This window comes from Petromyzon marinus, chromosome 28 (genome assembly GCF_048934315.1).
Source record: "Petromyzon marinus isolate PM22_M1 ecotype Great Lakes invasive population chromosome 28, UKy_Petmar_22M1.pri1.0, whole genome shotgun sequence".
Lineage (NCBI taxonomy): Eukaryota > Metazoa > Chordata > Hyperoartia > Petromyzontiformes > Petromyzontidae > Petromyzon > Petromyzon marinus.
This window is the reverse complement of record NC_133694.1, coordinates 803485-829719: the sequence shown is the minus strand read 5'-3', so window position 1 is coordinate 829719 and position 26235 is coordinate 803485. Positions and strand designations below refer to the sequence as shown.

The following is a 26235-nucleotide window of genomic DNA, read 5'->3' as shown; positions in this document are numbered from 1 at the left end:
TGAGGCGAGGTGCCTCTCCCTCTTCAACTCATCACTACCTCTTTATTCCAATGCCTCCGCCACCCACCCCTTCCTCCTCTTCATGATCCTCCTACTCACCCCCTCCCCGCCGCCCTCGCCGGCCCCCGCCCCCTCTCTGCTCCTTGCCTTTCTACTCACGGCTCCACCGTGAGTCCTGGAGAGGTGAGATTTGGGCTGCCACGCTCGGGACTGTCACGCCGCGTTACCGCGCGGCCCACCGCAGCCGCCTCTCTCCGAGTAACGAACAGCAGCGTTTGGCAGCAGCAGCAAAAAATAAATAAAAATATCGTTGTCTGGGGGGGAGGGCAGACACAGCGACTGGAATGAGAGATGTGTGGGGGGGTGGTAGGTGATAGGTGGGAGGCTGGGGGGGTGGCGGGCGGGCAGGCAGGAGAGTTGTGCAGAAACCGAAAAGGAAAATAAATAACCCCCCCCCCACCTACCCGTCCTGCCCCCCCCCCTCAAAAAGAAGGAAATAAAAAAGCAGTATGAAACAAATCACGTTGCATTAATGCATCACCACGCGGCGTTATCGACAGAAATCCCGCTAGGCCGCGGGTTTGCCTATCTCCGCGTAATAACGTCCCCCGCGGGACCCGGCAAGCAGCTCGAGTGGCCTTAATGCTGCACACGGCGTAATCCCATAATTCCTTGTTTAATTAAAGCTCCTGGCCAGTGGTTGCGAGTGGCCTATCTTGGCCTGGCTCCTTGATGCTGACTTTGAGAAAAATGTAATCCCGGCGCTTTTTTTTATGTTGCACTAATCAGCGCTGCGCCTCGCACTCCAAGGCCTCTCCAGCACTCGTGGGCCTGCGCGCCCGCCAGCAAGCGGGCGGCAAAACGCGCAACAGCAGCACACCCCCCCTCCCCCCCCCGTTCATCCCCTTCTCATCTCCCCAAAGTCCTCAACTGCCAACCAGCAACCACCTCTCTCCAACCAAACCCACGATGCCACCCTCACATTGCCAACCACCTCTCCCTGACCAAACCCACGATGCCACCCTCACATTGCCAACCACCTCTCCCCGACCAAACCCACGATGCCACCCTCACATTGCCAACCACCTCTCCCCGACCAAACCCACGATGCCACCCTCACATTGCCAACCACCTCTCCCCAACCAAACCCACGATGCCACCCTCACATTGCCAACCACCTCTCCCCAAACACAGCCACAGTGCCACCCTGCCATAGCCAACCGCCTCTCCCCAACCAAACGATGCCACAACCTCCCCATCGCCGCCCGCCTCTCTGCTTTCGCCCCAGAGTCTAATTTTGCGAGTTAAAATCCCGAGTGGTGAGACAGGGCCCGGCTTTGTCTCGTGAGCTCACGCCTGTTGGGGAGCGCGATGGAAGAGGCCTAGGGAGCCACTCGTGTACCAATCTCGGATTTGTTGCGGTCCCGGCGGCGGCTTAGCACTTTTACACGCGGGCCGATTCCGGCGTGGCCGTAACAGCGACAGTAATTCCGGCATGGGAATCGCCCGGATTTACCGCGCCTGCTTGAAAGCGCCGGCTTCGCAGTGACAACAAAACTTAGACCCGAGCGATTCGGGCCAGCGGAGGCGTTGATTTGAAACTGCAACGAGCGTGGCCACGCTTTCTATCTCCTTTTTCCACCTCGTCCACCTCGTCCACATCGTCGACGTGCAGCATCCGCACAAAGCGGCGGCTTCATGAGCTCCAGCGCCACCGCTGCCACCGCTGCCGCCGGAGCCGCCGACTAATTTTACCAGAATGGCCGTGTTGGGTTTCATGGGCTGGATTAGTAACGGAGCGAACGCTGCTCTTGAATTAATGCGAAGCGTGGCAAATTATTTCGTGAATATTTAAAACGTGTCTGTGGACGGCTCCCATTCTTCGCACACAAAGACACTTCTTCGCCGATTTTGAAATTGTGCTGCGTGTGCATTTATTGCGAGCCTCCAGGATAAGGGCTCTTTATGCATGTTTTTTTATAGCGTATATATAGATGTTTTTTCGTTTGGATAACGAACGAAAAAACATTGAGGGCAAAATTATTTGTGTAGACCTGCACTAGTTACAAACAGAGTCCCTCTGAATGAATTCCTATTGTGCGTTGTTTCAAACTTGACTTGTTTCTATTTTTATAAATAATCGACTGTCGTAAATATTTGTTTTTTCTTGTGCTCAAACGGAGCTCCGTGTGGTTAGGTTGGCTTTGAGACGATCATCTCAATGCGGATTTGTCTCATCACGTCGCTTCAAATGCTGTTCATTGCGACTTGTGAATCACGCGAGAGTGACGATGACTTATGACGATGATGATAACGATGACAGTTAGCATCATATTTTATTAATTTACCAAAGTGTTTTTCACAATATTTCCAATTTTTATCCTAAAATATCTTGGCTGTTTTACATAATGTATACACTTAGCCATATTGGATTCCCAGTTGACTTTATTTTTTATAATTTGGATCGTCATCAGAACGAATAAAAATGTACGTTACGTTCCACACGCAATGTCTTCTGCTCGTGAACAGCGAGGACATTATGATCTCATCCGTAATTTTATTGAAATGCACCACATGTGACGTCTTCCATCCCTTCGCAGTCGGTGACGATCAGGACTGTGCAGCAAGCAGCCCACATAAATCAACTTACACAAGTCCAACTTTGTAGTTATAAAGGTTAATTACACATCCTCTTATTGGGAACCACCCACCCCTCGTGTGCCCTCAAAGGGGCTCCCGAGCAGCACTTGTCCCAATGGTCTGTTAAGGCTATACGGGGTATCTTTGTCTTTCTATGTTAATATACGTGATCGTTTTGTATAGGTTAACTTTGTTGAGGATATCCAGTTCATGTGATCGGACGCTTTTGCCACCAAAGTCTCATACGCCAGGATGTATGACCCGGAATCAAGCAAGTGTGAGAGATCTTTGTCCCTAAGTTGTTAAATTCCAAGGTGGTGACTCGCGTTGCCATTGGTAGGTCAGTGACCCCCTCTAGGAATTGGCTTCTGTGTTCGGGTGGCAGCAGGATATTGAGTTGTACCGAGGCCTGGTACCGGTATCGCTGCGTTGAACTTTACGACAGGACACTGCACAGCTTTTATAATTGGCCGAGTGCTGATGTCCGTGTTGGTCTTCCGGTGGAAGCGGTGGCAGCCGTAGCGTTCACGCTGGCCGTGCTGCCCAAGCGGTGGTTGACGGTGGGTGCCCGTGCGTGCCCGTGCCGCGTGTTCAGCAGGCAGCACGGTGGAGGACAGCTCGGACGTGGACTCCGAGCCGGACCTGCCGCTGAAGCGCAAGCAGCGCCGCTCGCGCACCACCTTCACGGCAGAGCAGCTGGAGGAGCTGGAGAAGGCGTTTGAGCGCACGCACTACCCGGACATCTACACGCGCGAGGAGCTCGCCCAGCGCACCAAGCTCACGGAGGCGCGCGTGCAGGTGAGCCGAGGCCTCGCCGGCGCCTTGCCCGACCCGCCAGAGCCTGTCAGGCCATGTCTGGCCCTGCTAGATCCACACAGGCTGTGTCTAGCCTGGCTAGGCATCACCAGGCCCTGTCTGTCAGGCTGTGTCTAGCCCGGCTAGGCCTCATACAGTCTCATCTGGTCTAGCCTTAGGTGAAACCCAAGATTGATTTTATGACCTTTATTTAACCAAGTCAAAGTCTATTAAGCCAATTTGCTCTTTAAGGAATGGAAATGGACAAAGTTTTGGTTGGGTAAAATAATGTTTTTTGGGATTCTATTCATTATAGTAAAGGGAGCTAATTATAATGTCCGGTTAACTGCTTAAAATTACCTTTTTGTAAATAACTGGGTCACTTCAGAAATTGCAAACAAGGCTGGTAGAAGTGAGAGAGCATAGTGTGAGATGCAGCATCTTAAATGTTTCAGCGGTGATGTCAGGTGACTCAACACATGGTACTCCCCCACCCCCCCCACTCCCCCCACTCCCCCCCCCCCCACTCCGCGCCTCTCCGTCTCGTGGTCGCTGCGCTCAAACCGTTTGCGTCTCCTTCTCACGCCACGTCGAGTTTCCTCGAGTGCTTTTTTAATATAAAACCGGAGGTTTGTGTGAGGGAGAGAGAGAGAGAGTGACATTGGGAGAGAATGACAGGGATGGAGAGAGGAGAGAGATGTAGAGAAGCAGGGAGGAACAGATGCAGGGAGAGAAGGAGATGCAGGGAGAGTTCTCGGCCCGGCCACGCAGCTAGCGGCTGGGAGGAGGAGTGGAGTGGTGATGGCTGCCACCTGTTGGCCCCCGCGCGTGATCGGGATCGTTTGTGGCAGAAGCGTTTTGCTCCACCTGAGCCCCGCTCGCCGCGGCCGTGACGTTCCAAATCCCCGTGGGCCCCCAGGGCCGAGACCCCCGAAACAAAGCCCCCTTTCTGTGGCGAGGCGGAGAGGGGGCCCCGGCGAGTGCCCGCGTGCGCTAATCGACTGACAATGGTCGGAGGCGAGTGCGCCGTCGCTGCGCCCGCTGCATTATTCATTTTGTTTTTCTCCACGCACGGGAGGCTCCTTGCGAGCGTGAAGAGATTTGTCCACAGCCTAAACAAACACGGGCGGTTGGGGAGGGGGAGCAAAAGCCCCAAGCGTTTACTAAACACGGCGACTAAATGATTCCGCGGGCTCTGGCGGTCGCGAAGCGCAATCCTCGCCGTGTCCCCGTGATCCCCGCGGAGCGCGGGCTTAGCCGGCTCGCTCGCCTCGCCGGGGCCCGGCGATCGCCGCCCGTCCCCACCGACTCCCCGCGTGTGCTCGCTGCTCGTCCGCTCCTCCTCTGCCATTTGTTTTGCTGACGCTGACGTTCCGTGGAAGTTTCTCGCGCCAACTCGGAGAGAAGTTGGCGCGGCGGGGTTGGTGGGAGCAGGGAGGTGGAGGAGGAGGAGAAGGTGGCGGAGCCACGGTTTGGTTTGTTCAGTCTCTGGCCTTTATCCGACCTCTTGTCGAGAGCCCGTCAAGGGAATACAGCTATTGCAGTACATCTGCAGCGCTGGAGATCTGGGCTTGCTGCGCGCAGGACGGATTCAAAACCCGGGCAACGAGTTAATAAATAATCAATTAAAAAACACGCTGTGTGTAATATGCAGCATGTGTGTACACGTACACAGAAGAGTAGAGACACTGCAAAGCACTTTAAAAACAGAAATATATTTAATAATAAAACACGAAGTTCACATTGGCCCACGCTGGTCAGTGCGGGTTGGCGAAGGGGTGGCCTCGGTGTGGTTCTAACATCCCAGGCCACCGCCGTGAGCCGTGGCCTGGAACCAAACTCGGCTGACAGAGCATCGCCGGGCAGCGCCTGCAGGACGCGGTGCCTGGGCGGCTGCGTGAGCGCTCGCGCGCCCATCGCCGTGACGCGACGGCCTCGCGCTCCGCTAGCGCGTGGCCGGCCTGCGGGCTCGCGTCGTCGCGCCAGCGATGTGTCCAGTTGCACGTTGACTTTTTGCGTAAGCAGGTGAGAGAACTCAGGAGGCCAGGGATGGGGGGAGTCTCTTTTGCAATAGGGACCCAGGTTACCAAAATAACAAAAGCAGTGACATGACAGCACGACAGTGAAGCAAATTGAAAGCAAAGCAAGAACAACAGCGTTAGAGAGGACGTGGGAATATGGTGCGCCATCAACATTGAATTTAACATTAATCCCGTGACAAAGGTTGGCTCGGACAAATGGCTTTCAAAATCCATTCGGAGCCAAATTCGCCGACAAAAACATCAAATACATTTGGAGCGATCATTGCACCGGCGTGTGAACCAATGAGCGGCCGTGTGTCAAATATCACGACGGTACCGATGCCGAGACTCGGGATCGTGTCTCGCCCTTCCGGCACACACCGATGCCGGAGCTGCTGGGCGCGGGGGCGGCCTCCACTCGGAGCTCCCTCTTTTGTTAGCCCCCCTCCACTTCAAAGAATGGCGATTCCCTCTGCGGGGCGGCGTTACGCTGCACCCGGCGGTTGATGTAGCTTCAGATTTATTACCGAAGCAATATCCCTGGCGGCGGGGTGCCGCCGTGGTTACGGCGAACATTCACGGCCCGCGCGTCGGAGCGAGCTCACCGGCGCAACCGCCCGCAGCCCCCCGGCGGCAGCGGCGGCGGCGGCCGTGGCCGGGCAGAGCCGACGGTCCCAGAGCCGGGGCGGCGGAGGCGGAGGGGCGGTGAGGATGGAGGAGAGGGGGAGATGGTAAATGTTCGCTCAGATGCGATTACATCACGGCGGTGCGCGGGGTCCCCGGAGCCCCGAGCCGCCGCCCCCGTGGGCCGCGTGGTGCCCGTCAAGGCGGCTTCCTGGGCTCCGATTGCCGGACACTCGACCGGGGCGTCCCTGCTCTGGCAGGTGTCTGCCTCTGCTTTGATACGGCCGCGCCAACATCTGTCGGATCTGTTGATTTGGGGAGTCGTGAAGCCACCCGCTCCACAGGCCTCCTGACTCCCCCCCACCTCACCCATTACCCCTCTCCCCCCAACTCGCCTCCTCTCCCAGATGCCCCCTCTCGGACGGGCGCTGTGGATCACCGCCATTATATATTTATTTTCCCCTGCATCTTTACACGAGCAGTTAACGGTCATTACTCATTGCTCACGCTTTCAATTTAACCAAATGAGCTGTAATGGTTTAAAAAAATATATATTATTCCAGTACTTTAGATTTCTTAAACTTGGGTGAAGTGTGCGGAATTAAAAGTTTTAACGGCTTTTAATTATTACGCTTCGATGTGGAGGGGGTTGGGGGGCGATCGGGGGAGAGGGAGAAGCAGCAGAAAGCAAAATGAATTCTGCATTAGTGGCATTTGAAATGCTCCCTCTCCGCAGACACCCACTCGATTTCCACATTTCTTCTCTCGCTTTAAGCCGCGTTATCAGCACTCACACTGGACGTTCATTTGCACAAACTTCATTCAATGGAATGCAAAATGAACACGCGCGAGAGAGGCGGTGCGCGCGTGTGGGTGCATTTGGTTAAAGGTGCGCGTGTACGCACGGGAGCATTTTTGCATGCGAGCATTTGTGTGTGCGCGTGCCTGTGCTAATGCGTGTGCGTGTACTGTTGTACGTGCGCGCGTGTCTGTGGCTGTACGCGTGAACGTGCGCATACGTCTACCGGCGCGCGTGTGAGCACGTGCATGCATGTGCTCGCACGCGCGCGGGTGCATGCCTTTGCATGCATGTGCGTGTGTACCTGCACGTGTATGCACGTGCGATTGCGAGCGTGTGCATGTGCGCATGCCTGTGCATTCATATCTGCATGCGTGCGCGTGCGTGTGAACGTCTGCGTGCGTGTTTGTGCGCGTGTGCGTGCGTGCGTCCCCACACATTGTGTCGTCTCCCCCACTCGCCCCACCTCCTCCTCCTCCTCGCCGCCGCGTGCCACCGGCATCACGGCTCGCCCGTAATGCCGCTGGATTACCTTGGCTTTCCCGGGCGCACGGCACTCGGTCTCTTTATGCAGAGCGCAGAATTCTGCAAGTGTCTTCGCTCTCTTGGGTTTTTTTTCCTGACAGAAAGATACGCGGAATCCTCACCGTGCCGAGATCAAACCCTGGGCTCATTTTCACAGCTCCGCCTCCCCCCCCCCACCCATCTCCATCCTTCACCTCCCCACACCCCCCAGCTCAGCTTCACATTTCACGAGTGTTCAGTGTCAATGAATTTGACGAGCGGTTAATATAACCCTTCGTCATCTTCATCGTCGTCGTGAAAATAACCATCGCCGTCGTCACGATCATCTCTTCTCGAGCCACGGGTGCCTGGTCTGTTTCGCGGGGGGGTGGGGAGCGGGGGTGTGGGCGATCGATCGGAACGTGCTCTCTGCTGTAACGTGGCCGTTTTGGGAACCCCGTGATGCAATTCTCAAGAGCAGGCTGCCGTGTGCCCGGTGTCCGTGGCTCATATTTCAAACGTGAAAATTACCCGCAGCTAAATTCAAAAATAATAACCGCTCCTTTGTGACTCGGGTTGCTTTCTGGAAAAAAAGTGAAAGAACTCTCACCTGGTGAACTAAACAACATCAAATTAAATTTGTTTCCATTCCTTATTTTCCCCTTTTCGCTCCCCTAATTCCCCTGCAGCCAAATCACCCCGAATGCCCCCGCACCCATCGCGGTTCTCGCAAGCTCAGCGGGCTTGAGCCCGCCTAGAGCGAAGGTGGGTGACCGCCACCGCTGGGGCTTGCCAGGTGTTGTAGGTGGAGTTCTGCGAGGACGTGGCAGTGTTGAGTGTCACCACCCCTCCCCCCCACGTGGAGTTTCTCCGGCCACTCTGGTTCCATCTCAGGGTCAAGAGAACATCGCGGCCCCTGCCATCAGTGCCAACCACACTGGCGCACGTCGCCATCGCTTCCTTCCTTCTGCCAGGCCCCTTCAGCTGTTGTGCAGTCTCATCGGTCGGCAGGGCTGCACCGCAGCGGTGACACTCCCGCCTCGCAGTACAAACGCCATTGGTGTGATTCCCGACTCTGTGTGGAGTTTGTATTCTCTCCCCGGGTTCTACGTTGGGTTTCCTCTGGGTTCTCGGATTTGCTGCCATAGCTAAAAAAAAATGATGCAACGTTCTTGGACCAACATTGCGATGCTGCGAATTTGCCTTCAAGTCACTCAATTGGGATCACTCACGGCAGCAACAACATCGCCCCCTCCTACAGAAACTTGGCAGGACCCTCATGGAGAAGAGTCTTGAGACTCGGCGAGCTTTCCTGGGTCAACGGGTACTGTTGTAATAATTGGCACAGGGAGGAAACCCCACGAGACGTACGAGAGGGCGACACTCAATGGTCCGCACGGATGGGTTCACGAACCCGCTTGCCGCACTGCTATCTCCTTGCCGACTCGCAGCTCAGCGGGTTTGGGATTTCCACAAATCTTTGTGTGACCCGCCAACCCCCCCCTCCCCCGGCGGATCGTGAATGCCAAAAATATTACTTTCACGGTTCCCACCCAGAGCAATAAAACAACAGGCCCCGAGCGGAGACGCATCATCGGTTCCAAACCCAAACACGGAGCGGTGGGAGCCCCCCGAGGGCTCCGATAGCGGCGTGCACGCTCCCAGCATGCCCTGGGGTACGTGCTCGCCGCCGACTGAGTGCAGTAGTGGGAGAGCGCAAGGAGGCCATGATGATAATGAGGAGGAGCCAGGTGACGCGGGCGGCGGCCCTGGTGTCCGGGCCGACCGCGCTCGACTTTCGCGCCTCCGTAACTCTGTCGGCGCCGCCGGCACTCCGCGTCTCACCCAGCCAGCGGCGCAATCGTGTCGGACAAATGACGAGTAAGTGGAGAGCGGCGGCGCGGCGAGGGGGCGAGCGGGAGCCGTGTGGGGTGGTGGTGAGGGAGAGGGAGGGGGTGGCAGACGCGGGGGGGGGGGGGGGCGGTAATTGCTCCCAGACGGGGAATTAGTAGAGACCGCGTGAGCGGGCGGGGGAGTGGGGAGTGAGCGCGGAGCGAGCCTAAGCGATGTGCAATCCGCGCTGGGAAAATCATTATCGCTCCCAGAATTCCAGCCGCAGCACGAGCAGCGGGCGCGGCACCGCACCTGCGCCGTCGGCTCGGAGCGTCCCCTCGTGCCGGCGCTCTCTCTCGGCCCCCCCCCCCCCCCCCCCCGGGCATTCGTTGTGGTGCCCTCGGCGGGGTGCGGGAGCGGTGCCCTTGGCGCCGCTCGCAAGAGGAGCGCTTTGCGGCACCACCGTCGCAGCGGTTGCGGCCGTGGCCCCCGTTACAATTTCACGGCCGCTTGTGGAAGTTCCACATTCCTATGCCGGCGGTGTGTCACGTAGGAGACAACCGCTGTCCACATCCCACAAAATGGTTCTCACTTTATCGGCCCTAGAGGACTAAAGAGGCAAGTTCGACCCCACCTGGGAAATTAACTCAAAACCTTCCGCTTGCGAGCCGTGTGCTCCACCGACTGCTCCACCCGACCCGGCCTCCACAGCGTGGGAGACGATGCACCTCAGGGTCGCTCGCCCGGTCTATTAAACAACGTTCGTTGACGTCCGAGTGGGCTTAAGCTGCATCAGCGTCCCAGCATCCCTCTGTTCCTCCTTCCCTCCATCTTCATCCCTCCATCTCTCCATGCCACCATCTCCATCTCTCTCTCCGTCTCTCCTTCCCAGCGTCTCTCCCACAAGTTCCACCGTGATGTTAGCAGTCATTGCCGCCGGCTCGCCGCTTTCACGCGCTCGCCGCCGATGGGATTTGGAGATCCACGGGTGGTGGCGGCGCTCCCATGATGAGACTGTGAATGCCCCGTGGCCCGGGGCTGTGACAATTCATCGGGGGCCAATCGCGGTCGCGTTAGCAAGCGGCTCGCTCGCCCTCTCTAGCCACGTCGGGGCGAATTGCGAGCGGTACCACAGCAGCTCACGACAAAGAATGTTGGCGGTGCCCAGTGACTTAGAAAAAAACGGGACGGTGGTGATGGTGGTGATGGTGGGGATGGTGATTGTCGGGGTGGAGTTGATGGCAGGGTTGCTGTGGGAGTGATGATAGTGATGGTAGTAATGTCAGTGGTGGTGCTGGTAGTGATAGTGGTGGTCGCAGTGCTGATATCGGTGCTTGTGGTGGTGGTGGGGAGTGCGTCAAGGGGGGTTGTACGTGGAAGGATAAATAATTTAAGTAATCGCGGCGATCGCGATGCCCGGAGTTGAGGGGGCCGGGCGTGGCCGCCCGTGTAACACAACTCCCCGCGCCTCCCAGCCTCAGCGCGGCCCTAATCGCTTTCCAAGGCGCACGAATCAAAGTGAAGCAGCGACATGAAAGCGTTGTGGAGAGTGGCACGGGGCCACGGGCTGCCTGACCCGCAGGCAGAGGGGGGCGCGGGGGGGCAGCTCCCGCAGGAGCCCTGCACTTTCGACTCCGGAGAAACCGCGCCCCCCGATCGCCGATCACCGCTGCCGCCGTCGAGATGTCACGGCGGCCGGCTATTTATTTATTTATTTGTTTGCGCTGCGCACGGGCGTCAGGCGAGCGCCGATCGAGTCGCTCAGGAACGACCGACCGCACCCCCCGCGTCGTCCTCCTCCTCCTCCTTCCGGTCGTTCTTTCCCCACGCTTCGTCGCCGCTGTCGGCCTGATTATTCTCATTATTCTTCTTCTTATTATTATTTTTAAACGCGGATCTCGCCGTCTTCTCCCGCGCCGTCGAGCCCGGCCATCGTCCGTGCCGCCCGGCTCCTCGCGCGCCGCCGTCCAATGCCTCCTCCTAGTGGCCACGCGGCTGCATGGAGCCTCCTGGCGCCAGTGGCACGGAGAGAGAAGCGGTCGCAGAGCGAGCGGCCTCTGTGGCGGCGGATGAGACGCCGCGCGCGACCGGGGGCGTTCGTCGTGAGCGGTAGAAAACGAAAAATTGCGAAACGCAAATTCCACTAATTGCAGCTGTTTTGAGGCGGACGTGAAAAAAAATAATAGCGATAATTTGGGGAAACATTGACCCAGTAATAAATAAACTGCCGCGAATTCCTCTAATTGGGCAATAAATCACAGGCGGGCAACAAGGGACTGCGGGCGGCGCGCTGCGCAACGAGCGACGTTCACATCCGCGGAAACGCAGCAATTATTTTTAGTTTAATGGACAAAGGACGATTGTGGGCAGCGAGCGTGCGAGCGAGCGAGCGAGAGAGCGACGGGCAGCGGCGCCTGACTCGCACTGCCCTCTGGCCGCACCCCCCGCCCAGGTCTGGTTCAGCAACCGGCGCGCCCGCTGGAGGAAGCAGGCCGGGGCCAACCAACTGGCGGCGTTCAACCACCTCATCCCGGGCGGCTTCCCCCCGGCCAGCATGCCGGGCCTGCCGCCGTACCAGCTGCCCGAGGGGCCCTACCCGGGCTCCGGCATCCCGCAAGGTGAGGCGCTCGCCGCTGCGCGGTCATCGTCGTCGTCACGGTCATCATCATCGTCATTGTCAGCAGCGGCCGCGATCAATCCACTTCTGGGCGGAGGTCTCCCTGAGCCCTCGCCATCGCTCGCGGTCTCGCGAGGCAACAATCCACCCGACTCCATCCAGCCATGCCCTTTGCCCACACTTGAAATCGTGGGGTCCCTCGTCAGCTGAGCTCGCTCCGGGGCCAGGCACGGCAGCCATTGCCTCCCTCGGCATCACGGGACCCCGAGTGTCCGTTCTAGAACAGACCGCCGCCGCACTCCGCTTAGGCCACCCCACGGCAGCGGACGGCCTCTGTGTCAGCGGCGGCGCGTGAGCGTGCTGACCGCTGGAGACGATCCGGCGGCACCCGGGAGCTAAATGAATCGACTTACGCAATCGGCAAAGAATCCGCGCAGGGTTCCATCGGAGGGCGCCTTGCAGGTGTGCGTCATTGTGCTAGCGCACGCGAGTGAGTGTGTGACGCGCTGGCGTGTGTGGGAATTAATTCATTAGCGCGCTGAGCGCGGTACAGTAAACGCCATTGTCTGGTGTGTTTTTGCGCTGATTGTAATTTATTGAAGGCAAGCATCCCTGTGGGGGATGGGGGGGGGGTCAGCGGAAGGGGTCGGTGAGGGTCGGTGGGGGTTTAATTGTAACATTTTAGAGATTTGGGTTTAGAATTGTGACTCGGAGTCGTTTGGGTGTTTTTAGGCCAAGTTTAAACGTTCACCAATCTCAGCCATCTGCACTGGAGAGGAGAGACGGAGTTTGTTAGGCCATGAACCCTGGGCAGGGACCCCATGTCAACGTTCCTCTCCGTGCATCTCCGATGTTGATCGTCGTGCGCACGTTAGGCCATCGCGCAATGCACACTCTCAGCGCGCAATATTGGTATTCACATAAATACCTCGTTGGTCAATCTTTTGGCAAACCAATTTGAGTTTTATCTGACTCAAATGTAAAGTCACAATTTAAACTTTCAACAAAACGTTCCCAGACCGCGGCAACTCTACACCTGATGCATCGGGCCTGTGGGCCTTGGCTCGCCGACCCCGTTTAAAAACACCCTCTCTCCTCCTCCCCCACATGGTCGTCCTCCCACAGTGGACACGGGCACGACGGTACACAGACCGCAGCCCCTTCCGCCCTCCTCCATGCACCAGGGTGGTGGCCTGGCCGGCGGGGACGGCGCCGGAGCCTACGGCCTCTCCTCGAACCGCTCCGGCTTCTACTCGGACAGCTTCATGTCGGCCGCGTCAGCGCCGTCCAACCACATGGCGCCCATGGCCAACGGCCTCTCCCCGCAGGTGAGGTGGCGCGGGGTCGCGGGCGCGCTGGGTCGAGGGGGCGCGGGGTCGCGGTCTGCAGGTTTAAGGTCACGGAAGTTAGAAACGGGGCTCCTGCGGACCGATCGGCGGTGCCGGCAGGAAGATGGTGGAGGTGACGGAGGGTTTTGTGTAGACAGGGGCGGGCAATGTCCTTTATGCAGGGGGCTGCGAGGAGGTCAAGATGCTGAGCGCTTCAACAGGGAGCGTGTTTTGATGGGCTGTGGAAACCACCTTGGAAGAGAAGAAGAGAGCGGAGCGTGCGCGTAGAGAAAACGGTGTGGACCAGAGGGCCGCACTCCAACCGTGCAGCTCGAAGAGAAGTTGCTGCTGGTGTTTGAGCTTCAGGGTCGGATGTTGGAACTTCGTTCCGAGGTAGGAGAAGCAACGCTGAAGCCCAGCAGAGAACGCGGCAGCTGCACTAAGTGGGTGTGGCCTCCGCGAGTCTGGCGACCAAGGGAATAGAAGGCCTAAGATCAGTTGCTGAGATACTGTCAGGACAGATGTCTCCGTGCAAGCTTATGGGTCATTCAGTGAGTCTGTGGGTCACTCTGTGAGTCTATGGGTCACTCTGTGAATCTGTGGGTTACTCTGTGAGTCTGTAGGTCACTATGTGAGTCTATGGGTGACTCTGTGGGTCTGTGGGTGACTCTGTGAATCTGTGAGTCACTATGTGAGTCTGTGGGTTACTCTATGAGTATGGGTCACTCTGTGAGTCTATAGGTCAGTCTGTGGGTCACTCTATGAGTCTATGTGTATCTTATCACTGAGATATAGCCGTGGTGAGAGCAATACTCCTTGCCTTACTCCGCTTCCGCTTTGTGTGCTTTTACTTCCTCTGTGAAATCTCAGTGGAGCTGTTCCATCTTGACGAATTATTTTGATCACTTCTCTATGTTCTATGAAGGCCTTGCTCTGTGAGAGCTTGGGAGTATGTGCCAATTTACACCGAATCAAATGCATTTTCATTGTTGACAAAAACTCTGCGTGTGTGGGGGGGTGGCGTGGTGATGGGGTGACCGTGGAGCACAATGCAGGAAGTGAGTGACTTCACGCCTCTGCTGGAACCTCACCACTCCGTGCCGGTCATGAGAGTTGTTAGACCATACTTCGCCACGCAGGGTCAGCACGGCTGGGCGAAGCGATGGGAGGGCCCAGGACCAGTTCAGATCTCATTCTCCACTGCTCTTAGCCGTGGCCAGGAATGGAACCACGGCGCCATCGCTCCGCCCCGACCGCCGAACAAACCCGACAGCGACCTCGTTCGCGACGGCGCGACGGCAATTACGGTGCCCCGCCGTCGCGACGGTCGCCCTGCGACTGGCCCTCCCCAGCACGACGCGCCGCCCACAATAAAGGGCGGCCTTTGTGAAAGGCGGCGTGGCACGGCGGCGGCTTGTGTTTAAATTTTAGCTTAGCGGTGATTAGCTAAACCTCGCGCGCCCAGGTAGCGCCAAATAGTGTTAAGCATTCCAAATCGCGTTCTCCGCCGGGGCTTCCCGGAGCCCTGCGACCCCCCCTCCGCACCCCCCCGCACGCCCCGCGCTGCATACGCAAGTCTTTAGCGACGGGTTGGCAGGGATTGCGTGTGTGAGTGACAGCTAAAACCGTCTCTCTCTCCCCGCCGCCACCTGCTGAAAGGAGCTTCTCTTTCTCTCGTTTCCCGTCCTCCCACCCACTACTTCCCCCCCCTCCCAAATTATCCTCATCCCGTGAACCGCCATTAAATCCTGCGGCAGAACCGATGCCGATCCGGAGTAAGAAGTAAATTACAAGCAATTACACAGCGATTAGGCCGCAGCCCTGGCACTCGGAAGGCCCGACACGATCTCCGCTAACAGGCAGAAAATAAGATTGCAATGGCGCATAAAACAGCGCTGGAGATGATTTCCAGCGCCGCGTTTGTCTGCGATTTTTCGCCGCTTCTGCACGCCCGTGGTGTTTTATTGCAAAGCGCCGCCTCCCCCTTCAAGCGCATTTCGCGAACGTTTTTCTGGTGTAACTTTTCAGCGCCAATTTTGCGGTGAAATTCCACATGACCCAAACGCTTTCGTTTCATTGTTTCTCTCGCACTTTTTTTATTCCGCCTTTTTTTCCCTCTCCTTCCTCGCTGCCTCCGTCCGTCTCACCCCCTCCCTCCCTCCCTCCCGCTTCCCCACCCAACCCCTCGGTTTTGGCAGAGTCCAGCGCCCTGCTGCTCAACAAGTGTCTGTACTGTGTTACAAATAACCAATGTAAATGTGAATAATAACAAAAACAAGAATAGTAATATTTTACAGCCTCTTGTCAAACCATTGGTGGATAAAGGCCCCTCCTCAAGCAGTGTCATGGGGGTCGTTTAACCATGCTTCACCGCACCCTGGGAGTCGTTTAACCATGCTTCACCGCACCCTGGGAGTCGTTTAACCATGCTTCACCACACCCTGGGAGTCGTTTAACCATGCTTCACCACACCCTGGGAGTCGTTTGACCATGCTTCACCACACCGGTCAGTGGGAGTGGTTTAACCATGCTTCACCACACCCTGGGAGTCGTTTGACCATGCTTCACCACACCGGTCAGTGGGAGTCGTTTAACCATGCTTCACCACACCCTGGGAGTCGTTTAACCATGCTTCACCACACCCTGGGAGTCGTTTAACCATGCTTCACCACACCGGTCAGTGGGAATGGTTTAACCATGCTTCACCACACCCTGGGAGTCGTTTGACCATGCTTCACCACACCGGTCAGTGGGAGTCGTTTAACCATGCTTCACCACACCCTGGGAGTCGTTTAACCATGCTTCACCACACCGGTCAGTGGGAGTCGTTTGACCATGCTTCACCACACCGGTTAGTGGGAGTCGTTTGACCATGCTTCACCACACCGGTCAGTGGGAGTCGTTTAACCATGCTTCACCACACCCTGGGAGTCGTTTAACCATGCTTCACCGCACCGGTCAGTGGGAGTCGTTTGACCATGCTTCACCACACCGGTCAGTGGGAGTCGTTTAACCATGCTTCACCACACCGGTCAGTGGGAGTCGTTTAACCATGCTTCACCACACCGGTCAGTGGGAGTCGTTTGACCATGCTTCACCACACCCTGGGAGTCGTTTAACCATGCTTCACCGCACCGGTCAGTGGGAGTCGTTTGACCATGCTTCACCACACCCTGGGAGTCGTTTAACCATGCTTCACCACACCGGTCAGTGGGAGTCGTTTGACCATGCTTCACCACACCCTGGGAGTCGTTTAACCATGCTTCACCGCACCGGTCAGTGGGAGTCGTTTGACCATGCTTCACCACATCGGTCAGTGGGAGTCGTTTGACCATGCTTCACCACACCCTGGGAGTTGTTTGACCATGCTTCACCACACCGGTCAGTGGGAGTCGTTTGACCATGCTTCACCACACCGGTCAGTGGGAGTCGTTTGACCATGCTTCACCACACCGGTCAGTGGGAGTCGCTTGACCATGCTTCACCACACCGGTCAGTGGGAGTCGTTTGACCATGCTTCACCACACCGGTCAGTGGGAGTCGTTTAACCATGCTTCACCACACCCTGGGAGTCGTTTGACCATGCTTCACCACACCGGTCAGTGGGAGTCGTTTGACCATGCTTCACCACACCGGTCAGTGGGAATCGTTTGACCATGCTTCACCACACCGGTCAGTGGAGGTCGACGATAGAGGAGGCACAGAACATCACTCGTCACCGACACTCGCCACATCTCCGGGTCGAACTCTCGTCGCCGCGTTCATTGCACGGCGCGCCGACCGTTGCGCCGTGTCTCCCCCCCCCCTCCTCCGACGATAATAAAAAATAACCCTGAAGGAAGACGGCGTGACGGGGGGTACGAAGCGCGAGTTTATCTCTCTGGGAACAAAGCGGCCGCTGTGCGGTGAGCTCCGCGCTCCGCCCGCAGCGTCGTTGCTGCGCGCTGGAATTTGCTGGAACCGCAATTTTTGTGACTCATCGAGAGGCCGTAGCGGCGCTGGGCGTTCGGGAAACCGCAGAGCCCCCCCCCCTCCCCCGCCTCACCCGGGGCGCAGTCACGAGGGGCTGTGAGCGACGGGCAGCGAGTTTGGGGCTGCCGACGCGAAAAAACAAAGTCCCCTTGCCCGGCTTCTCTGCCGTCGTCCGCGATCGAGAGCCTTCTGCCGGCAGGGAGGGGTGCACGGGCGACAGGGCCGACGAGGACGTTCCCAGCGACGAGGACGTTCCCAGCGCAATGAGGACGTTCCGAACGACGAGGATGTTCCCAGCGACGAGGACCTCCCCAGCGACGAGGACGTTCCCAGCGACGAGGACGTTCCCAGCGACGAGGACGTTCCCAGCGACGAGGACGTTCCCAGCGACGAGGACGTTCCCAGCGACGAGGACGTTCCCAGCGACGAGGACGTTCCCAGCGACGAGGACGTTCCCAGCGACGAGGACGTTCCCAGCGACGAGGACGTTCCCAGCGACGAGGACGTTCCCAGCGACGAGGACGTTCCTAGCGACGAGGACGTTCCTAGCGACGAGAACGTTCCTAGCGACGAGGACGTTCTTAGCGACGAGGACGTTCCCAGCGACGAGGACGTTCCCAGCGACGAGGACGTTCCCAGCGACGAGGACGTTCCCAGCGACGAGGACGTTCCCAGCGACGAGGACGTTCCCAGCGACGAGGACGTTCCCAGCGACGAGGACCTCCCCAGCGACGAGGACCTCCCCAGCGACGAGGACGTTCCCAGCGACGAGGACGTTCCCAGCGACGAGGACGTTCCCAGCGACGAGGACCTCCCCAGCGACGAGGACGTTCCCAGCGACGAGGACGTTCCCAGCGACGAGGACGTTCCCAGCGACGAGGACGTTCCCAGCGACGAGGACGTTCCCAGCGGCGAGGACCTCCCCAGCGACGAGGACCTCCCCAGCGACGAGGACGTTCCCAGCGACGAGGACGTTCCCAGCGACGAGGACGTTCCCAGCGACGAGGACGTTCCCAGCGACGAGGACGTTCCCAGCGACGAGGACGTTCCCAGCGACGAGGACGTTCCTAGCGACGAGGACGTTCCCAGCGACGAGGACGTTCCCAGCGACGAGGACGTTCCTAGCGACGAGAACGTTCCTAGCGACGAGGACGTTCCTAGCGACGAGGACGTTCTTAGCGACGAGGACGTTCCCAGCGACGAGGACGTTCCTAGCGACGAGGACGTTCCCAGCGACGAGGACGTTCCCAGCGACGAGGACGTTCCCAGCGACGAGGACGTTCCCAGCGACGAGGACCTCCCCAGCGACGAGAACGTTCCCAGCGACGAGGACGTTCCCATGGACGCGTTGCCGTTTTGACCCCGAAGCCGTAACCGCGTGGTCCGACAGCGCCCGGTGCGGGCACGATGCCCGCACCGCTCGCTCTCCCAGCAGCTCGCCCCGCACCAAGGAAGCGCTCGACAACAGCGAAGCGACTCCACATCGTAGCGCACCGCTTCCCACTGCCTCGCGCACCACCAGTCGTGCATATATACACGGTACATATATGGATATCTATTAATTAATATATGTCTAACACGTAAGCTTTCGCGACCAATATCATCCATTATAGAGGTTTTTGGGTTAGATCGCGTAAATACATAAATTTGTCATTAAAACCCGCCACCACCCGACACGGCCAACTAGTAAGGGTTGTCACGTAAACAGAACGTGATAATTTGCCAGTAGGACAAGTTCAAAGGGTTAGCATAATGCGCATGCATAATGTACGTTGCCTCAGTAATCCCGCCGACCCCCCACCCCCATTATTGTGCAAGAGCGCAGAAGCGTGGCCACCACATCGACGCCTCTATTTAAGGAACGAAACAGGAGGACTTCTCCACAAATCTGGCTGTCGCCTGATGAAGCTAGTTGTAATTGCTGGCGAAACGTCGTACTCAGTTTGTAAATGTTGTGGCTTTGCTCTCCAACACACCGGTGTGCTGTACTAGAGACGAATTGGCATGGTCTGTTTACGTGACAACCCTTACTAGTTGGCTGTCGGGTGGTGGCGGGTTTTAACGACATATATTTACGCGATCTAAACCCAAAAAACCCTCTATTATGCATATTACAAGATATGTTAGTTCATTTATATGTGAATAGATCATGTATCAATCTCTTAGTTCATATTAAAAGATATTAGTTAATTTACATATACAGAATATCTCACCACCAGTGGTTGTCCCATGAAGGGACTAGCCCCCTGCCATAAGAATGTGGAATCTCCATCACCGTCTCAAGGCCACCGGGAGAGATGAGCACCACTCGCCCCTACCCCGCGGCGCTTGTTTGAGCGGGGAGTCACTTAACCTTTGACCTGACCAACGATCAACGCGTCAGCCAGCTGGGGATTCCTCACATTCCCTCCCGCTGCCACCTGGGCCGGAACGCCAAGCTCGCGACTGACGGAACGGCCTCATTACCCACAGATCAATGCCCTTCAACAACAACAACTTTCGCCTCCCCGCACACCGCGTCGATCTCGCCACGCCGGTCAGCGCGAGATCGGTGAGCGCGCCGCCCCCGGGATCGGTTCGGCTGTGTCGCTCGCCACCGATGTTAGCCGTGGCCGGGAATACCACTGTGGTAGCCACATCGGCGGCGCGGTGAGCGGACCGCTGCGCCACCTCTACGTTTGTGAGAGGGTAAAGGCGCAGCCCCGCAATTGCTCGCTCACCTCACCTCTGGTGGAAGGGCCTCCAATAGAGGGAACTTCAGAGCGCCTCCTCGAGAGAGCATGTGGCCTACTCTAACACGCTGGCCAGGCGTCTTGGAAGAGGTGGGAGCACCCACACTTTACCCCACCGCTCGTGACAGCACAGTGAGTCGATCGGCAGTACAGAGGCGGTGGGCTGGGTAAGGTAGATGGTGAACATGGCAGCGTCATCAAACGGCAAATGATAGACGCGCTGCTTTGTTATGTATAACTTTAGTTGGTAGTGCGACTTGTACACGAAGCCCCGAGTGTGGTGGCTCCCAGCGGCTCGTTTACGCGCCGCGTGCTCTGGGCCGGCCGACGTTTCCGTGCGGGCTGCGGCTCTTCCTCGCTCCTTTCATCCGCCCAGTGTTTTGAGAACCCCGACCCTCCCGGGGGGCCCCTTAAAGGCTCCGCGCGCATCTGCGTGGCGGCGGCGGCGGCGATGGCTCGTGTGGGAATCTGCCGTTGGGTGGAAGCGCCGCACCCGCGCTCCCACGGGCGTACATCTGCGAACGTCGTTGGGCTCCATCGCGCTCGCTCGCTCCCTCGCTCGCTCGCCCGCGTGCGCTCAATTTCTTATTTTTTATTTTCTTGGCGTAAATTCTGCCGTGACGGCCCCGCACGCGGTCCTACCCCCTCGCTGCGCGTGTGTGACCGTGCGTGCGTGATCGTGCGTGTGTGACCGTGCGTGTGTGATCGTGCGTGTGTGACCGTGCGTGCGTGATCGTGCGTGTGTGACCGTGCGTGTGTGATCGTGCGTGTACCTGTCCGTGCGTGTGTGACCGTGCGTGTGTGACCGTGCGTGTACCTGTCCGTGGGGAGTGGTGGTGCAGCGGTTAGCGCGCTGCGCTACGAACCCAGGCGACCCGAGTTCGATTGCAGCTCCCACCAATGACGATTATCTGGTCTGGTTCTGGGCCTCTCCGAGGTCGACTCGGCCTCAATTAAGTACCTGGTTCGGTAAACATCGCCTCCTCCTCCTCTACCACCTCCTCATCCTGTTCCTCTACCTCCTGCTCCTCCTGTCAGGCAGCACGGCTGTGCCTCGTGATGGATGGGTCGCTCCTCGGGTCTGATCCGCCGCCATCCTTCACAGCTTCTCACGCCAGGAATTCGCTCTTGATCTGAGGGAACTTTTTTTTTCCGACTCACCCACCCATCTTCATCTTGTCTTTCTTTGCTCTAAAGAAGAAAAAAAAATCACTGCCGTTTTTATAAAGTATCTGCTAAGGCAATCAGTGTCAATTCCCAGGCCTCTATCAAAGCTCAGCCAAAGGGTGTAAATAGTGCGTCTAAAGGGGGTAATTTACGACCTTTGTGAGACCAATCGTCAGAGGGGACTGTATCTTCGCTTCTTTTGTAATAAAAATAATAACGACACGAGATGCAAAAACATCCCGAGCAGAATGATTCGGCTTCTCTGAGGCTGGGCTGCACGGTGGTCAACGGATGGCCGTAGAGGAATGGATTCTTGAATTCATCCACACGGAAGTTCGAGTTTTACCCCCTTGTCACGTGTGTGGCTTTTCTCCGCATTGTGTTCCTCGCCCACGTGCTCCTCAGCTGTCCCCGCTCCGCCCTCCCTGCTCCTGGATCAGCTCCACACACTCGACCCTTTCCCTTCTCCTTGGACTGTGACTGACTGCCTCTCCCTCGTAAATAAACAGCTCCCCCCCCCGCCGCCCTCTCCGGCTTCTGGAGAAGCGGCCGCGTTTTAAGCGCTGCAGGAATCGACGCCGCGTCCCGGTGACCCCAAAACAAACATCCGCACGGACGCACGGACGTGGGGATCGACGGCGTGGACGCGACTTCTGTCCCCCGCGGCCCCCCAATTACCGGCGTCGCATCGCCCGCTCGCCCGCCCGCCATGCGGGAGCGACGCGGGCGACGAGCCCCGGAGTGCGGCAGCTGACCCCGTGTAAGCGGCGGCCCCGTGCGGCGGCGGGGAATAATATTTACAAAACATTTCACGGCTGGCTGACGGCGTGGGGCGGGGGATGGAGGGAGGTGGGCGCGGGGAGGGCGGGGCTGGGAAGGGAGAGTGGAGAATGCCGTGCGGACGGGCTGCGTTGCCGGCCAACTCACGCGGCCCTCGTTTTGATGTCACTTTGGTGACTCGGTTCACTCGCTTGTGCAATTGAATCGCTCTCTTCCTGCCTCTTGAGTTCTCGCCTGGATAAGCGGCGTTTGTCGGTGAAGCGACGTCTACCCCACCCTGAACGTGACGACACGGGTTCTGTTTTGCAGCGGTCAGCATGCCGCTTCATCCTGCGGCGAGTAACAATAAACACAACAAAAATCTGTCAGTCCTGATTGGCAATAAGAAAACTCAAACAAAAGTTTTACGTTTAATTTATAAGATATTATTACGGCAGCATTCCCGATAAGATTTCCTATCGAATTCCACAGAGCAAGGGAGTAAGATAAGCAGTTTGAGCCTGTTTCCACTTGAATGTCAGACTGCCTGGGAATACCAGGTGATGTAGGTTCCGTGATCCTCTCTCTGTTGGGGAGCAACGCCCCGACTCATCCCTCCCCGCAGCGGCCAACCCGACACACGCACGCACCCACACTCACGCACTCACACTCACGCACTCACTCACACGCTCACACTCACGCACTCACTCACACGCACGCACCCACACTCACGCACTCACACTCACGCACTCACTCACACGCTCACACTCACGCACTCACTCACACTCACTCACTCACACTCACGCACCCACACTCACGCACTCACACTCACGCACTCACACGCACGCACCCACACTCACGCACTCACTCACACGCTCACACTCACGCACTCACACTCACGCACTCACACGCCTCTTACAAACACGTCCGTCTCCGTGGAGACGGGGCGATGGGCTCCGTCTCGCGGGACGTGCCGGCGTGCCTCATCTGGCACGGATTTAGCGGTGGATTTGCGCTCGCCCGTGCGGTCGCTCGTTTCTCATGGCGGGGGCCGCCCCCGGCTCCTCGCCGTGCCGCGCCGTGCCACTCGATCTGCGGATACGCGCCCGCGTTCGCCTCTGCCGGGAAGCGGCCTCGCCCAGAGCCCACTTGATCCCCGGTGCCGGCCTCCGCTTTGTACGGCGCTTTACGTGGCGCGTAACGCGGCTTGGCTCGTCCCGGCCGCGGCGCGACAGGGCGCTCTCGCGGTGCAACGCGGGGGCGACGTGGGAACGGCCGGCGCTTCACCTGGGTCGCTTCGTCCTCTGCGCATCCCGCTCCGTCACCGTGCCGGTGCGTGCCACATCGCGCATTCGGATCGTGTTTGACGAGCAGTCGAGGCTCTGCAAAAATAAATAAGAATCATATTATTTTTTGTTGAATCCGCTAGCCTGCAGGCCATTCTGTACCAAGGCTCTCCGGTGGCACTTTGTTTAAGCGGGGAAAATTCCAGACTGGTTTCGACTTCTCCGAAGCTCATCAGCAAGTTGCGGCCTGCTTATCAAATGCGACTGCGATGCCTGGTGTTGCAAGCCTCGGTGTTCTGTGCTAGAAATGGAGATGTGCGGTAGGCGCCACGTAGGCTGATGGACAACGATGTTAACGGACATAGAAACAAAAACGTTGATGTGTTTGTCTCGCCATTGATCACATGACACAATTAACGCAGTAGCAAAGGTCGACGGGTCACGGGCCATCTCAATTTATATCGTACACCTCGACACTGAGCGGGCATCGTAAGAACCGGCGAAGGCCGGTATTTCACACGCGATGTTTACCATCGCAAGTTTGCGAGTATCGCTCGGTCAGCACGGAACCGTCATTGCGCCTGCACCTGTTCGCTGGCTCTCGCCCACATTCCCACACAATCTCTCGCGCCCACACGTCGCCCGGGTTTTCAAGCTGCTTCCCAGCTCCCCCGACGCTCCCGTCCGTGCCAAACGGGCCATCTGACAAATGCCTGGGGCTCACCATCCACCCATCACCACCGCCAACTCGCTCATCCGCTGATCCACTCGCCCGCACCCCCACCCCCGTGCCGACACCTCAAAGCCCAGCTGGTGCAAAAGCGCCGTGCCGCCGCGTGCCAAGGTGCTGGGGTCAGAGGGCGTGGGTCGGCATCGGAATCGGCTTGGTCACACATGCCACGCTGGCAGGTGTGACGAGGAGAGATCATCGGCACCGTCATTGCCGCCGCCGTCGCCCCCCACCGACATCGCTCACATCGTCGCTTCCATCATCGCTGCATTGTCACATCGTCGCTTACATCATCGCTGCATTGTCGCATCGTCGCTTACATCATCGCTGCATTGTCGCATCGTCGCTTACATCATCGCTGCATTGTCGCATTGTCGCTTACATCATCGCTGCCTCCTGCCCTCGCCCCGGCTTTTGGAATTAGGTGCGGATTTTTTCCGGGGTTTGAGTGAAATATTTATTTTTATATTTTCTAGGCCTTTCCACCTCCCATTCTTGTTTTTCGTTTAAGCCCATTTGCGCTAAATTCGCTGCGTTGGGCTCGGAGCTCGCACGCGTTGCGCTCCTTGGGTGTGGAGAGTGAGAAACATTACCCGGTTCAAAAATATCGATTTGGTGTTTTTTGGCTGCCGCTTTGCCAGGGGGAGGAGGGGGCAGGTCACCCACACCCCCACAGAGAAAAACCCAACACGCCAAGACCGTAGCCTCCCGTGACGTGCAATCTGAAGGGCAATATTTAGCTTCAATAAATCTGAATTATTGGCATATCACAGGAAAATCTGTGTATCGACGTCTAAAGTCAACCAGATGTGCAATGTGATACTGACATTGCCGTGTAGCGCTTATACATTCCATATTTCTGTGACATCGGAGAGCGGGCGTCCCTATAGCCATTCCAGATGGGACTGGGCCTGAGCCAGAAGTTTAACGGTGGGAGGGGAAGAAACTCCACAGAAGGAATTTACTACGAAACATTAAAGATGTTTTCGCTCGTACGGGCACGATACCATATCTGCAGCTGCCCGCCGATTTGTTCGCGGGATTAACGAAGCGTCGTGAAGTGGACCCAAAAGGCAGCCCGACGCCGCTCGCAAAGAGGGGGAAACCGTGCCGCGGTGGTGCAGCAGTTCTTGTCAGTCGACCGCAGCTCTCCCAGCGTGACGAGGGCGCCTTCACCGTGAGGACAAACAAGCTCACCTTGCGAGCCGAGTGGCACAGCGGCCCCATGGGAGCAACGCTTCCCGGCGGTGTTTTGACCGTGAAGGAAAACTCCAGGCTGGTTTAGATTTCTCTGGGCCTCGGCAGCGGAATGTGGGCAGTTAAGCCAACGCCGCCAGGCTACCCAATGTCTCAGGAAAGATCCCTCCCACTGGCACCGCGGGGCCCGTTCTTTGCAGAACAGGAACATGGTCCAAAATGTTGAACTAAACTTACTCTTAAATTTCGATTTAAAGCTTTCGTGACTGCAAGGATTCATCTTCTTTGGTTCTTTCGGTAAAGTCACGTAGAATGAGAATAAAATAATAAAATAAATAGCACAATAAAATTCTCACGACGTTTCGGCCACAACACAAGTGGCCTTCTTCAGGTGACCTGGTTAAATGCATTATTCGTGTATAAGATATAACATGCCATTTACCATTTAGTGGCATTCAAATAGTAAATTAAATGTCAGGTTTGTTAGATATTTTAAATAATCTAAATTGATCGTCCTTTGTCAATCCACTGCTGGATGTAGGCCTCGCCTGACTGTGCCAGTCGTTCGGGTTGTTTGACCATACTTCACCACACTGGTCCGTGCTTGCTGGCGAAGTGGGGGGGGGGGGGGCAGGGGATGTCCCCTTCCTCGTGCTGCTCGTAACGAGTTCACGGGAGGCCGTACCACTCATCGCGGTGAATACAAAACACTCGGTTCTTGGATGGAATCGCGACAAATCATCGTGAGCAGGTGTTGCGAGCGAGCGGTGTTGCGAGCCAGCGGTGTTGCGAGCCAGTGGGGGTGCACCGGTGCACTGTGGGAATTGGGAGATGATCAAAGAAAAGTTTTGCTCCGTGACCTCTGCTCTGCAAATTAAAAGATGAAAATACGCTCGAGAGGAGCACTGCCCTGGAGAGTTATTCATAGGTGCATTTTATTATTATTATTCGTCTTCGTCGTCTTATTACCGATTAGATCTTGATGTAAATCAGTCCTGACAGCTTAGTGCGGTTGTGACACCGATCGCCACGGAAGGGACAATAATGTTTAATTCAGAAGGAAGGCTTCCGAGCGCGAGTCCTCCACCACCATATGTCCATCAGCCAATCACGAGCCGCCTCATTATTATTATTATTATTCATGGAGAGCCCCTCTCTCTCTCTCGCTGTCTCTTAAGCGAGCGAGCGAGCACGCCGCTCCCTCCCGCTCTCTCTCCCTTGCCCCGCCAGC

General features: G+C 57.2%; 1 protein-coding gene across 4 annotated transcripts in view; it reads left to right on the top strand.

The window, feature by feature from the left end:
* PAX7 (paired box 7) overlaps nucleotides 1-26235 on the top strand; it is a 116796-nt gene that overhangs the window by 69205 nt on the left and 21356 nt on the right. For 3 of the 4 annotated variants that reach the window (XM_032962047.2, XM_032962045.2, XM_032962048.2), the window contains exons 5-7: nucleotides 3236-3438; nucleotides 11669-11834; nucleotides 12959-13161. In XM_032962047.2, the coding sequence (XP_032817938.1) occupies nucleotides 3236-3438; nucleotides 11669-11834; nucleotides 12959-13161 (572 nt within the window). The remainder of the gene's footprint in view (nucleotides 1-3235; nucleotides 3439-11668; nucleotides 11835-12958; nucleotides 13162-26235) is intronic. The other variant, XM_032962046.2, reaches the window with a different exon arrangement.